The following is a 15,263-nucleotide window of genomic DNA, read 5'->3' on the forward strand; positions in this document are numbered from 1 at the left end:
TTCACATTGTTGGAGTTTCCTTGAAATTGTATGTTGGTGTTCTGGATGCTTCCCGCACAGAGGGCCACCTAGGCCTTCTGGTTGGTCTTTTCCAGAAAAGCAGGAGCTCCCAGGAGACCCAGGCACATGGGTTCCTGGGTCCTACTGTGCGTTTCCCCCTGTGCCCATGGGCCCTGCAGCCACCACACCTCTCCACCCACCTTCCCAGACCCTGGTCTAGAGCTCCCCTGCCTCCTCCTCGAAGGAGTAGCTTTAGTCTCCTTCACACCCCAGGGCTTCATGTGACCGAACACACAGACCCTTGACTGCTCCTGTGCCAGAACTCTTCAGAGCTCCCATTTCACTTGTGTCTGATGGCAGACCTGGTATTGAGCTTGACTTTTCCACACTTACTGTTTATATTCTCTTGTGCCCCTCCAGCATTTCCTGCCACATCCTGAACATCCACTAGTCCTGGACGTGGCATCCACTTCTCCTGTTGGAGGGTACACAGCTCAGCATAGCTCCCTCCCTCTGGCTTATACTAGTTCACAGGTAATGTCTTGATGCAATTTGTCATTTGAAAATGTGAATCTTTTTTTTTTTTTTTTAAATTTTTTTATTTATTTATGATAGTCACAGAGAGAGAGAGAGAGAGGCAGAGACACAGGCAGAGGGAGAAGCAGGCTCCATGCACCCGGAGCCCGATGTGGGATTCGATCCCGCGCCTCCAGGATCGCGCCCTGGGCCAAAGGCAGGCGCCAAACCGCTGCGCCACCCAGGGATCCCTGAAAATGTGAATCTTAAAGTGAATTTCCCACGGAGAGCAAACCTCAGCTTGTGGAGCTTTCAGACAGAGGCATTCCTGTCCAGATAGGAGTGTGTGCTCCGTGTCTCGAGACGGGCTTGCTGTCCTCTCCAGGGCCCACTGTGGGAAGGCAACAGCGGCTCTAACTCTCCGTTCCTGCATCTAAGAACCCCTCATTCTTTACCACTCCACCCCTTCTTGTATTTAGAGCTTGCACATAAGTTTGGGGAGTTGTTTCCTTAAAACAACTTGGAGTTTTCAATAGAAACCCTGTTTGGTAGAGACAGTGGCATGCTCACTAGCGTGGGAAAGACTTCAGAAAACAAACCCATTTGTCACACCCTAAAGAATGAGGGTACAGTACTGATGAGATCAGTGTCCTGTTGCCCTTTTTAAAAACGTGGTTATATTCTAACCCGCTTCTGGTTGGCATCTGCCAAGCCAAATTACCTGGGAGATGATGTAAGTAACATCTGCTCTCATTGCCGCCTTTCCTTTCTCTGAAAACTAGGGCTTGAGGTTATAGGGCATGTGTCGTTAGACAGTAGGCACAGGTTCACAGGCATGTCCAGTACCGGGCTACCGAGCTGTGGCCAGAGTTACCCGTGGACAGGTCAACAGCTGACCAAATGACCGGGCTTTGAGTCCCCTTTGGAGCCATCTTGTACACTTGAATTGATCGTCTGTCCTGTTGTACCAGCCAAACCTGGGCTTCAGTGACTATCCTGTTTGTAAACCCAGGAGCCTTGAGTCATATTCCGGGAAGAAGAAAAACTGATCAGAAGTATTCACATCCTACCTGATTTTACTAACATCAAAGTAATGACAGTTTTGAAAAATACTCTGGAAGCTTCCATTTTCATTTACACACACTCATAAAATGTTTTGGTTCCTCAGTGCAAGTGAAATAGGGACACATCTTCATATTTTAATCCTCTTAAAATGGATGTTTAGGTGAAGAGTGGTGTTTTTACTTACAATGAGTTTTTGGCACATCTCATACAATCAGTAACTTCCTGGGATGAAAGGGATCCAGTTGTGCTTCAGGGAGAGGACGGCCAGACCCGGAGTAGGACGGGAACTGGGCAGCCCGGGAACCCTGCCCCGGGCCCTGGGGTTCGTTCTCCTGGTACAGGCTCAGCTCACCAGCTGTCTTCTCTGTGTCTTGCCTGTGGTCCCACGAGTGTCCTTGCTCGCTCGCTCGCCCACCCACATCTGCTGCAGCACCCACACCTCATTGCCAGTTCTCCTCCCTGCCTCTTGAGTCAGATTCTTGACAGAAGTGGGTTAGACTCTGAATTCTAGCCAGCCACATGGGTCACATGGCCTGTGTAGAATTCAGCAGACTTTGAAACTAGGTCTGTGGTGTGAGGCCAACCGATGAACCCAACTTCAGCGTTTAGAAAGCCTGGTGAGTAGAAGATGAAGGAGTAGCAACCCCAAAGCGGCTGTTGTCTGGGAATCAAGGCAGCCAAAGCTACACACCATTTCCCACTCCCTCACCTGGTGACCAGGTCACATAATTCAGGCTGGCTGGCGTCAGAAGCCTTCTCCCATGAAACCTGCCCCATGTCTCCAGCCCCTTGTGGGACTCTGCACCCCTGCACTGGCAGCTCCGCCTCCCCGCCTGGCCGTGGGGTACCACAACGCAGCCTTCCTGGGATGTGGCCGGAATCCTGTGGCAGATGTTCAGTCCCTCCCTAGTGGCTTGCAAAGTGCTGGGCACAGAAATAGGTGCAGGGTAGATATTTATTGACAAATCAAATTCCCCCTATAAGGCCAGGTTACAAAACAAATGTCTTCTCTTTATAGGTGTCCTATGTGCACCTAGTGGAGATGCGAGTCACTCCTGCTGCAATCGCAGATTCTCCAGGGCCTCTAATGGCCATGACCTTGGGTTGTTTTTTTTTTTATTCATGATAGACATAGAGAGAGGCAGAGAGGCAGAGACACAGGCAGAGGGAGATGCAGGCTCCATGCAGGGAGCCCGATGTGGGACTCGATCCCCGGACCCCAGGACCGTGCCCTGGGCCAAAGGCAGGCGCTAAACCGCTGAGCCATCCAGGGAACCCGACCTTGGGGTTTTGAACTCAAAGTCTACCCAGTGTTAACTGGCTGCTTGATGAGTTGGGGCCTCTTTTACAGCCACTACGTTTAGAGAGAAGCTGACCTGGAAAGACCTGTCATCTTCCAGCCTGCCCCAAACCCTACAAACCGAGGTTTTGTGCCGTGACATCAGCAGCCATTCACAACTCCCAGCACCCTCTGCTGACAGGGGCCACTCCCTAGCCTCCCTCTGCCGCGTGCCTGTACTGCAGTGGCTGGCACAGCGCTGGGTGCTGGGTGCTAGGTGCCAGGAGCCCTGCACCCCGGGCTGCATCCCAGCCGCTTCCCACAGGCCCCTCACGGCCCGGCCCGGCCTGCAGCTCCTCTGTGGCCCCGAGCAAACTGCATCGTGGATGGCAGCCCCCCAGCCCCTGGGTGCCCCTGTGCCCACCTGCAGGCCCCGAGGAGCCATCCTGCTCTCTGGGGTGTGCAGTTTCTCCCCAAGGCTGAATTAGCTTCACCTGCTGGACCACCCAGAGAGAGCCCAGGGTAAAGGCAGCATTTTCACCAAAGCGTTTATTGTGCAAAAGAGTAAGTAAGGCTTTAGCAAACCAGTATAAATTAAGACCAAGCAGAACAGAGAGGGTTACACATGAGACCTCCCACAGCAATGTTCTTGGTAGTCCACACAGGGTGTCCACAGGGGTGTGCGAGGCCGGGCCACCTGTGGAGGCCTCGTAGGGACAGGGAAGCTGGCCCTCCCTCCGGGTGCTTCGAACAGGTGCCTGGAGATCGGTGCCTGGAGATCGTGCCCTATTGCTCCCTTCCCTCGCCCCTACACTCTGTCTGCACTTCCTCTGCTCTTTGAGGCCAGTTTCTTCCCAGTTTGTGTCCCCCATGAGAGTGAGCCCCGTGAGGGCAAGCACCCTGGTTCATCGCGGGGTCCCCGGAGCACCTAGCCCCCAGGTGCTAAGCCCTGCAAGGGGGAACGGATGCCTGTCTGCCCCACACTCCAGCCCATGCTCCCCTTCACCAGCCCCTGAGCTGCACCTGCAGAGGCTCTCCTCCCCTCCCCACCTCTACGCAGGCCTGTCACCAGGAGGCACAACAGTCCCTTGGCCTTGATTACAAGTTCCCCTGAAATGAGGCAAACAGAAGCCAAATTTACAGCAGGAGCAAAGCCATTCAAATACTGACAGAACACTAAAAACTATTAGGCTACGTGCAAACACTGGGGGGTTCTCAGGGGACCTGACAAAACAGACTGAACACAGCTGTGAGAAGCGGGTGCCCATCTCCCAGGTAAGAGCCTGGGGCTTCCAGGGTAGGGGCCCGGCCACAGTCTCCATCAAACCCGAAGAGCCCAGAGTATCACAACTCTTCCTCGAGGACGGGCCATAAGCTTGGGGGAGCACTCCCCTACAGAGCCTGGGGACGATGGTTGAATTGGATATGACCGAATGTTACAGTGCAAAGCACCCAATTCATAAAGAGGGAATACTTTGGCGGTGGAGAAATACGAGTGAACCGGGTTATAAACGCTTTATCCTGTGTCTTTAACAATCTGGGCGTCTGCGGAGCTGGCCTGTGTTCGGTGGGAGGCCTGGAGCTGTTAGCGAGGAGGCAGGGCCTGCATGTGGAGGGCATCGTAGGTGTCCTTGGTGGCCGTGCTGAGCCCCTAGAAAGCAAGTCAGGAAAGAAAAGTGGGTCAGGAGCTCCGTGTGGGCACCGGCCTACCTAGAGGTCAAGTGGAACTGGACCAGTCCTCTCCTGGCGCTGGTGGGGCCGGCCCGGGGAACTGCAGGACAGAGGGTCTCCCCACTGCCGGCAGTGGCCCTGGAGCCAATCCCTCCCAGCTTCCCAAGTCCTGAGCCCTGCAGTGCATGGCCCCCAGAAGGGCTTCCCAACAGGATTGGGCCATCCCTGAACATGGAGCTGGAATCAAGGTTTGCTCCCCAGAGTTGGCCATCCCTGACACCCGGGCTAGAGAAGCCAGGACTTGTCACCAGGAGACGGTGGCTCCCTGACCCCAGCCTTCTCCCATCAGCCTCCTTCCCAGGCCACCCCACTACAGTTGCGTTCTTTGTCAGGGAGCAGGCAAGCTGGCCCCAATCCCACTGGAACACCTCTCCCTGGCCCAGAAGACAGATCAAAGCAGCCACACACAGAACATTCTGGGGGCCCTGTCTGACATCATTCTGGACTCAGGCAAGCTGGGCAGCCTGGCACTTTGGAGCCAGTCAAGCAAGCTGTGAAGAGCCCAAGGGAGCCAGAGGTAGCCAAGTAAGAACCCACTGGGGATTATATTTTAGAGAAGTAGGTTGGGTATTCTTGTTTTGCATAATGCTTCACACTGATTTGCATAAACCAGGCACCTGACTATAACAACATTTTCTTTTTAAAGTTATTCTCTCGATTTTTAAAAAAGATTTTATTTATTCATGAGAGACACAGAGAGAGGCAGAGACAAGCAGAGGGAGCAGCAGACTCCCTGTGGATACAGGACTTGATCCCCAGACCCCGGGATCACACCCTGAGCCAAACGCAGATGCTCAACCACTGAGCCACCCAGGCGTCCTCTTGATTTTTTTTTTCCTTCAACTTTCCCACCCATCCACCCATCTTCTTAGGTCTGAGGATACATGCAGAGTAAGGCTTCTTGCAAGGGCCCAGAGCAGCAGAGGAAGAGGCAGGAAATTGCTCGTGTGGGGTCCTTTGCCTACTTCATCCCTTTGGGCAAGACCACACGGCCTCTGGGAGCTGCTGCTTATCCGGGGCCATGCCTGGGGGCTCTCTCCCGGCTGGAGCCAGCTTGGTTGGAACCAAGTTGTGTCTCCAACAGCTGACTCCCAGCCATGCCCCCAGGACCTTACTGACAGAGGTGGCACTGGGACCCGACTTAAGGCCTGGGATCTGCCCTGTCCAGCCGATGGCATGAGCTGGGTGCCACCAGCAAGCAAAATGTGGAGTCTAGCCTTGCCCTTGATTAGAGGATTCCACCCAGGGAAGGAGCGCCCACAGCGCACACCAGAGGCACCGCAGCTTTTACCTGGTAAAGGCCATCATGCCCCTTCCCTCTCCGACGCTGGTTCTGTGGGAAGGAGACAAAAGGGCAGGAAGTCAGAGTCCTGCTCAAGGCCCTAGAAAGTCAGAGGGGACTGTCTCCCAGTTGTACCCCTGCCCCTGAAGAGAGGGGTCCTCGGGCCACTGGCCAGATCTTACTCTGCAGGTAAGGTGAGGACTGGCTTCGAGGAGGCCCAGGCTTGCTCTTCCCCATTCATGTCCCCAGAGCCCTAGAACCCAGGCTGCACGGGAGCTGGCCATGTTGCCTGCCACTTGGAATAAAGGGGCTTCCCTGCTGCTCCAGAATTCCTGGCTACTGATCAGTGTTCCCTGGGAATGACAACCATAGAGTGGTATGAGCCCTGGCTACAGGGTCCATTACATCTGGACTCCCCCATTCACTGGCCAAGTGACCTGGAGTAAGATATTTGCCCTCCTGTGCCTTGCAGGGCACACATTTCTCATTGGGTTCTTGTGAGGATTACATGAGACCACCAACCTCGTAAAGCACTGAGCAGGCCTGCTTTGGGGACACGAACTATGTGAGGGGCCCCAATTTCCAAATGGTGAGCCTGGCCCCAGAAGGGCTTCCCAACAGGATTGGGCCATCCCTGAACATGGAGCTGGAATCAAACTTTGCTCCCCAGAGTTGGCCATCCCTGATACCCGGGTTTCCACGAAGCCCCGCTCTCCATTTGGAAATTCTTTTTTTTTTTTTTTTTAAGATTTTTATTTATTAGACACAAGAGAGAGAGGCAGAGACACAGGCAGAGGGAGAAGCAGGCTCCATGCAGAGAGCCCGACGTGGGACTCGATCCCACGTGGGTCTCCAGGATCACACCCCAGGCTGCAGGCGGTGCCAAACCGCTTCGCCACTGGGGCTGCTCATGGAAATTCTTATCTTTTAGAAATAAGGGACGCTGCATTATCATTTTATCCTGAGTCCCAAAGTCCTCAGCACTAAACACACCATGGCACACATTAAGCCCTTGATGGCACCAATTATCAATGAATGGTGACAGATCTGACTGGCTTTCACAAAGCTTAGTCTTAGAATCTAGACTGGGTTCCTGAAAGAACACCAGCCTTTCCTGTCTTATGTGCTATCAAGGGGGTGAGAACTGGATTACCCCTTGCCCCTGGCAGCTACCACGGGGGCTTCCACAGGTGATACGAGAATGGCTGCGAAGGGCCGGGATGGAAGCCTGGAAGGGTTACCTAGAAGGTGATGAGGACTCCCTGGGAGCACCCCCACCCTGACCCATCCTTAGGAATCAGCACTCACCTCGCTTTTTATCCCAATCTCACTGTAGGCCTCTGCCATCTTGTCTTTCTGCAGTGCCTGGCAAAGGAGGGCATGGGACACTGATTAACGACTGCACAAAACAGTGGGCTTCCCTACAAGAGGAAGCCTCTCGACATCCCAGCTGGCAGGGAGCCCCCACACTCGAGGCTCCAGTCATTCCCACAAGCATCTCTGGCCATAGCCAGCTCCAACCTTACCCTTCTCAGCCCTTTGGACTCTTCTCTGAGCCGCCAGCCCTTTGCACCGAGCTGAGAAGCTCAGGTTAGGTTCAAAGATAAAATGTGGAATTCTAGCCAAAGAACACAAACGTGAACAAATGCGAGGGCTGGCCTGGAGTCCCCAGAACCATTTATTTGAGTAAGTTGTGTCTTTACATGGCCAAAGCCAGGGGTTGTGACTCCACCAATTGCAGGAAGGAAGGAGAGGCAGCTCTGTCTACAGGAGTGACCACCTGTGACAGTCCCCTTCGTGGCCAACCCAGATCAACAGCCTGAAAACCACAGTCAGGTCCGCACCGAGTGGTGAGGCTGACCTTCCGACAAGAGGTGGCACTCAGGAAGAGACTCGAGCCTCCAGAAGCAGGAGCCCCCCAGAGGGGCTTGCCACCCTGTCCTTGCCGGGCCTGACCTTGCTGTTCCCCAGGCCCATCTCCAGGGAAGCCCAACAGCAGACTCAGGGACCAGGGAGGGAAGGCAAGTGAAGGGGTTGTCCCCCAAACAACCGGCTGCTGCAGCCAGCAGGCAGGAAGGTCAAGGTCAGGCAGGGAGGTCAAGATCCAGTGAGGCAGACACAAGGCAGGGAGCACTATTCCCAGAGCCCTCCGCCCACCTCCCTCCTGCACTCACATTGTACACGACCTCCTGAGGGTTCCTCTTCCTCTGCCGGGGGAAAAACAAGGAGGAGGTTAGAGGCGGAGAAACCAGGAGCCAGGCCCGGAAAGTTGTAAAAGCGTCCATGAACCCCCCACCCCGGGCCACCTGCTCCGCCGCCCTCCCTGCTCTCCCCATCACCTGTGCCCCCTCTGCTCTCCCTGCCCTCCACACCCATGCCCCACCCCCACCCTGCTCTCCCACACACCCATGCCCCTCCACCCCCCGTGGCCCTGCCCCCATCCACACCCGTGCCCCCCCTCCACCTCTGCACCTGTACCACCCCCAACCCCGGCCCTCGCAGCTCTGCTGCAGCCCCTGCTTCCTAGTGCACACTCGCACACACCCTTGCACACTGGCTTCACCTCCCCACATGGCCTCCCCAGTCCAGCTTTGCCCAGGGCAAGTCTTGGGGTATCTGCAGGTGGCAGTCTGTGTGTCCCCTTGCAGTTACAGTGCCACAGGTGTCATAAACTTACAGGTGGGGTTTCTGGCTGAAAATGAAAAGTCTTGGGCCAACTAGTGCCCAGCAAGCCCTACTGACCCCCATTACCCACCTCTTTTCACCCCTCCCCATCCAGGGTTCAGGGTCCAGATAAGAGGAGGAGAGAAGAGCTGATGCGGAGGGCAGAGGCTGAGGAAACTGCCAGCGTCTCCTCCTGCCCAGCACCCGGCTCAGACGTGTGACCAGGAACATCAGGGGCTGCTGGGCATCGTCGGGCAGCACTGCCCTAAAGCCCGGGCAGCCTGGGCCTTTGGGTTGAACCCTGCCTTTTTTTTGTTTTTTAAGATTTTATTTATTTATTTGAGAGAGAGAGAGAGAGAGAGAGAGAGAGAGAGAGCACGGGCAGGGGGAGGGGCAGAAGGAGAAGCTGGCTCCCCGCTGAGCAGGGAGCCCAATGCGAGACTGGATCCCAGGACCCCGACATCATGACCTGAGCTGAAAGCAGACGCTTAAGTGACTGAGCCACCCAGCGCCCCTGGACCTGGCCTAGAGGACCCTGCCTGGCCTCCTGCAGCCTCCCCTCCCACGGCTGGGAGCCTGGGGCGGGAGCGCGCTCCAAGGGGGACCTGGGACCCGTCCAGTGGCCCGGGGCCCTTCCTGTATGGACCTCTTCACCAGATCTGTCCTGGGGGGAGCCCCCCGGGTGTGCATCCCAGGTGGCCAAGCAGTTTACCGGGAGGGGGTGGAGCCTGGAGCCGAGCGCCGGGGCGCATTCCGGTATGGGGCGCCCCCGCGGACCAATGGAGCCCTGGGGGAGGCCCCGGGCCGCGGGCCCCGCGTTGGGATGGAGCCGCCCTGGGGGCCCCCGTGTCCCGCTGCGCACCCCCGCGCTCGCGCAGGCCCGGAGGGATCCGCACCTGCTTTCCTCCCATCTCCGGGTCCAGGCCGCGTCTCTTATCCAAAACCTCGTAGTCCTCTCTTCCTCGCAGATTGAGCTCCTGCAGGAGGCGGGAAGACCGTCGGGGGCGCTGGGCCCTCCGGCCTGGACCCCGTGGGGCGCCCAGGGGAGCCGCGGGCCCGGCGGAGCGGAGCCCCGTCCGCTCGGGGAGCCTCCCGGGGACAGGGCGGGTGAGCCCAGGGGCCGGGCCGCCGCGCGGGGAGCCTGAGCCCCGCCCCCGCCCGCCCCCGCCCGCCGGCCCCCCCGCCCCGCTCCCGCCCCCCCGCGGCCCCGCGGGGCACACTCACGTGGTAGAGCTGGTTGGGGCCCTGCTGGTGCTCGGGGGTGGCCGCGCTCCTGCCGAACTGGAAGAGAGGGCGGAGGGCTAGAGGCCCCCCCCCCCCCGCCCCCGCCCCCGCCCCCCCGCGGGGTCCCAGCCCCCCCCGGCCCCCCGTGGGGTCCCAGCCCCCCCCGCCCCCCCGCGGGGTCCCAGCCCCCCCTTGCACCCCCCCCCCCCGCCCGCGGCACCGCGTCCCTGCACACCCCGCCGCGCTCTGGGGCTGTTCTCCCCAGCGTCGGAAACCCCCTAGGGATCCCCGAGGACTCATGCTTGAAAAAAGAAAGTGGGTGAGACTGCTTCACAGTCTTTTGCCGAAGTCTACAGGCCAAAAGAGCAATGGCTTGGGGGACAGAAGGGATAACCGGGTGGGAGAGGCCTTGCACCCTCCGTGGCTCCAAGGCCACCCCCAGCCGCAGCCCCTCCAAGAAACCCGGGCTCCCGGCCTGCCCTCACGGGCCCTGATAGGGAACCCGAGTTTCCAGAGACAGGCTGGGTGGGCCTCCATCTGGGAAGACACCCTGCATTCCCCCCTCCTGCTCTTAGTTGCCTGAAGCCTAAGCCCTCTCCTGCCAGCAGTACCCCCCCCTCAGGGGGGATGCTTTGACCGTTGCTCAGGAAGACACCCAGCATCAGGCCCTGCCTCCCAGCCGTAGGGCTGGGACACCAGCCCACCCATGCTGCGTGCTTGGCAGGTCCCTGGAGCCAGTGGATGCCATGCTCCAGGCACTACCTGAGCTGCAGACTTTCCAAGACTAAGGCCCTTCTGAACACCCACCAAGTAGGGGAGCCCACGCCTTCTCCCCTAAGCCCCCAGTACTTACCTTTGCTCTCAGGAACAGAGCAGTGATAATGACACCATAGATGAAGAGGACTCCATCCAGCAGGTAGCACAATTTGGGATCCAGCAGGCCTAAGCTCTGAGCCTCTGTGCCAAGAGATAAAACTGATCAGCCAGGCCCAGGGTGACAGGACACGTCCCCACCATCCCAAGGCGACCCTGTGACTGACAAGGAAACCATGACAAGGGGGCCTGGACCCATTCCCCACACCCTATCTGACCGCAACTTCCCTCCCATATCCTTGGACCAGCTCTGGGGAAAACCTGGCCTCCCCAATAGCCAGACATGACTCTGGGTGGGACCCCAGATCCTGGGAAGACCAGAAGGAAGCAGAAACTAGGTGTCCAGTGGACACCACTGGAGCCCAGCTGCATGTAAACTCCCATAGGAACCACGCACCCTGGAAACCTCTGTAATAAAATGCCTATGTCTGGATGAATGGCACCCCCTGAATTAGGGTATGAGGCTCCCTAAGGCCTATTCACAGGGAGAGAACAAAATTGATATTTGAATGAGATTGTTAATTAGGACTGTGAGAATCTGGGTCAATTCTCCCTTCCTGGGGCACCTGGGTGGCTCAGTGGTTGAGCATCTGCCTTTGGCTCAGGTTGTGATCCCCGAATCCTGGCATCAAATCCCCCTCATCAGGCTCCCCCCAGGAATCCTGCTTCTCCCTCTGCCTATATCTCCACCTCTGTGTGTGTCTCTCATGAATAAATAAATAAAATCTTAAACACACACACACACACACACACACACACACACACACACACAAAACTCTCCCTTCCTGACTCCCAGTCTCCTTGGTGCCAGGCACTGAGCAGGGTCTCCCACTTGGGGCTGGCACTGAGCCCCAAGGAGTCTCATGAGCAATAGACAAAAGTCCATTCAGTGAGCCCCTCCCAGCCTGAACCCAGCAATTCCCCTGCTCCTCTCCCTGCTCCATGGCCTCAGTTTCATCTGTGCTTGTCCCCTTGCCCTTCCCCCCCACACCTACTTACAATTGGGGGAACACACCTTGCCCTTCCCCTACACACTTAGAATTCCCGGGACACACCTTGCTCTTCCAGACTGTTCCCTCTACATTGTTTTCTCTCCCTTTCTCCCCTGCAACCCTGCCACCTGGTAAAATCTGATGCTTCCTACAAAACATAGCTCAGAAATCTGTCTAGCCTGTCCCATCCCAAGCTGCAGATGAATCCCTAGTCCTCACTGCCATATTAACCTTTGTCAAACTAGCAATGCACGTGTAGCTGGCATTTTAGTGCAATGGCATTGGGGGTCTAGTAGCTTTCCTGGTTAAATAAAAGCATTTTTATTTGTAAAGCTCACTGCACCGTGGGTGAGAAGACACGGATTTTAGATGGTTACTTCCTGCCAGGTGTGCGCTCAGCCTGCAGATGGCCTGCCCCTGCCTCCCGCCCTGCCCGCTAAGGCGGCGCGGGCCCGCAGCGGCTGCTTCTCCCAAGGCCACGGCGCCCTCTGGTGGCCGCCTGCAGCGCTGCGCTGCCCGGGCCGTGGGAGGGCACGCCGGGCACCTGAGCATGTCTTAACCTACCCCCGGGTTCACTTGGGGCAAGCTTTCCACCCTCTTTCAGCTGCCTCTTTGGCTAAAGAGGGTGAAAACGAACATTTCTTCAGTGTTTACTATGTGCCGGACACTTTAATGGGAAAACGAATCCGATCCTCCGGACGCCAGCACCAAAGCCAGCCAGCACCAAGGCCAGCCAGCAGCGGCCCACAGCCAGAGGCTGTCCCAGGACTGCGGCGGGCAGGGGCAGGGCGCCTCGGCTCTTGGCTCCCCGCCCGGCCCAGCTCTGCCCAGGAGCCCCGCGCTGTGTGAGCGCTGGGTTCCAACTCTAACGTCCCCGAATCCCCATCCAAACGTGTGACTCCCACCCTGATTCAGGACCCCTCTGTGCCTCAGGCAGCTGATCTCCTGGTAAACTTAGGAAGGCCCCTGCTCAGAAACCCGTGATGACAGTCACTCGGAGCAAATCCAAGCTCCTCATCAGGCTGTACCCAGTGTCCCCAGCCCCCCGGCCCAGGCCTGGCTCCCCCAAGCCTGCCGCCCACTGCCTCTCCTGCTCCTGTAGAGGATGCGCTGCCCTTCCTTGAATTCACCAGTACTTTCCTAGCCACCTTGAGCTTGTTCCTCGTCCCCCCTGCTGGTGCTAGCACACCCCTCCACTCAGCAGGAAATGAGACTCCTGTCCTCCACCTTCACCCCGCGTTCCAGTGGCTGGTTCTGCCCCGATACAGGTGCAAGAGCCTGCCTCCCACAGAGCACCCCCACACGATATGTCAGGTTCTGAGACTGCCCTCCACGTAGGCCCTAAACGGCTGCAGTTTGGCCTCCTCCTTCATCCTCAACAACAGAGCCCCGGGGTGCACGGGAGACACTCATTAGATGCTGTGCGATTTTTCAGGGAAGATGCTGGGGCCTGACCCAAAGTTGGCCTGCCCTCTGGCCCTGAGGCAGGGCCACCTGCCCCCACTGAGCACAGGTAGGGTCTGAAGCCCTCTGGGAGGTGAGCCACCTCCCAGCAAAGGCCACCAACACCGGGGTGTTTTTTTTCCTTTTAGGACTGGAGAAGAGGTGTCAGCGGAGATTTATTGGGGTGGTTGAGATTCAGAAAAAGGGCTGGAAGAAAATCGCTCAGCTGCCTGTCACATAAAATGAGGACAGAAAAATTACTGGACAGTAAATTTAGAACAAATGAGAAGAAATATTTCTTCATGTTGCACACAGCCCGCACAGCGGGGGAGGGGAACTGGTTGCCTCCCCCAGAGATAAGTAACCGGGACAGGTTTTCTCTCGCTCTTTTTAAAGAGCAGCATGATTTTATGGCCCATGACAAGTATGCTGTGTGTGGTTTGACCAAGGCGAGCAGATTAACCGCAGCACGTTTCCCAGGGTGGGGATCGCCCCTCCGCCCAGGCCAGCTGTGCTTGTGCTGGGAGTGCCGGGCTCAAGGAGGGTGGTGAGAGCACCGAGTGTTCCACAAAGGGACCCAGGGCTTAATTCAATTACAAAACTGATCCATTTTTCTTGGGCACCTGCTTAATGCCAGGGAATGTCGAAACAGAAGGAGCCCCCGATTGGGTGTCAGGTGGATTCTCTAGTCCTTCGCTTGCCACTAAGGAGCCGTGTGGTCTTGGACAAGTGACCTCACCTCTCTGGACCTCAGTGTCTTCATCTGTGAAATGGCTGGTAAACATATCTACCCTAAGGGCGTGGTGAAAATAAAACGAGGGACGCCTGGGTGGCTCAGTAGTTGAGCATCTGCCTTGGGCTCAGGGCATGACCCCTGATCCAAGCAGGCTCCTACACAGAGAGCCTGCTTCTCCCTCTGCCTATGTCTCTGCCTCTCTCTGTTCTCTCATTAATAAATAAATAAAATCTTAAAAAAAAGAAAACTAAAAGATGTATTGGTAGATGTTTTTGTATATCTCCCATAAGGACAACGATGTCTAACGTGTGGGTCAGGCCTTCCGAGTCCCTGCCCTCGTGGGGCTTATGGCTCTAGCTTCCACAGCGCGGAAGGGCTTCCCTCGGATAGCAGGCAGTTTTCCAGGATGCCAACTCAAAGGCATGAGGCAGAGACACTCGCTTCCTGGTTCCGGCTCCTTCCCTGCACCCTCATCCCCAAGGCAGACACCTCTTTGCCTCCTTCCCTGATCCACTTTCACACCTTGTTCATTTAACATGCTGACGGGGGGCTGCTTTCCTATAGGACTGGGACTATTTTCTCCGACAGTTCTCCTGCTCTGCCCCAGATCCACAGCACCCAAGAGAACTCAGTGTCTGAGCAAATGCAGAAGCTGATTGAGATTCTCGCACAGACTCTCTGTCTGGCTGCGCCCCCCTCCCCACCCCGGATTCTCACTGACTAGGTCTGCGGTACAGCCTGGGCCTGAGCCTGGGCCAGGGCACAGCCAGGGTCGCCCCTCACATGGTGCAGCCGTTCCCACACATATCCTACAGTCAGGGCACATTTCACAGGCAGAGCAGGGGATGGCATGAAGGCCTCAGTGTTCCTTATACACTGATTTGTGTACTTCCGCACTGTGTGTGCCCGACTCCTTGAACCTCTGTGCCCTTGTCTGCAAAATGGAGCTAACATGACAGTGTGTCTCATTAGGTAGCAGTGAGGATTATTTATTGCAGGTGTCAGACCCGACATGTAATAAGCGCTCCATGTGTCAGCTTATTGGGGCTTTTTCCCCCAAATCACCACTAACACTTTTTTTTTTTTTGAGGAAGAAAAGGTCAAATTGTATCAAGAACTTTTAAACTGGATAGGACAAGAGAGCGTCTAACTTCTGGGTGTTGACACCGCACAGCTAACCAGATGCTGTCGTCACCATTAAACCAGCGGGCATTTGATGAGGGGGATGCATTCTGAGCAGTCACATGATTTCCCATTTAGAAAATGCTGCCTTCATATCAGAGAAGTTGTGTCAAGGAGAACAAAGACACCCTCACAATAGCTTCCTGGTGCCGGCCTAGACATGACAGTGGCCAGGTGAAAGGGGACAAGCCCCATGCTTCCAGATCTGGGCTGCAGGATGAGAGCTGGAGGTGGGATCTGATCCCATGAGCCTTTTTCCATCCAACCTGAACATCC

At 56.5% G+C, this 15,263-nt stretch overlaps 1 protein-coding gene across 1 annotated transcript in view; it reads right to left on the reverse strand.

Annotated features, from left to right (window-relative positions):
- Window positions 1-3,394: 3,394 nt before the first annotated feature.
- Window positions 3,395-15,263, reverse strand: part of CD247 (CD247 molecule) — a 74,313-nt gene continuing 62,444 nt past the window's right edge. Inside the window, exons 2-8 of the mRNA XM_041724518.1 lie at window positions 10,615-10,718; window positions 9,762-9,818; window positions 9,434-9,514; window positions 8,048-8,080; window positions 7,182-7,238; window positions 5,883-5,924; window positions 3,395-4,511 (exon numbers count right to left, since the gene is read on the reverse strand). Coding sequence (XP_041580452.1) covers window positions 4,446-4,511; window positions 5,883-5,924; window positions 7,182-7,238; window positions 8,048-8,080; window positions 9,434-9,514; window positions 9,762-9,818; window positions 10,615-10,718 — 440 coding nt within the window. The 3' untranslated portion in view covers window positions 3,395-4,445. The remainder of the gene's footprint in view (window positions 4,512-5,882; window positions 5,925-7,181; window positions 7,239-8,047; window positions 8,081-9,433; window positions 9,515-9,761; window positions 9,819-10,614; window positions 10,719-15,263) is intronic.

The sequence above is a fragment of the Vulpes lagopus genome, chromosome 1 (genome assembly GCF_018345385.1).
Source record: "Vulpes lagopus strain Blue_001 chromosome 1, ASM1834538v1, whole genome shotgun sequence".
Classification (NCBI taxonomy): Eukaryota; Metazoa; Chordata; class Mammalia; order Carnivora; family Canidae; genus Vulpes; species Vulpes lagopus.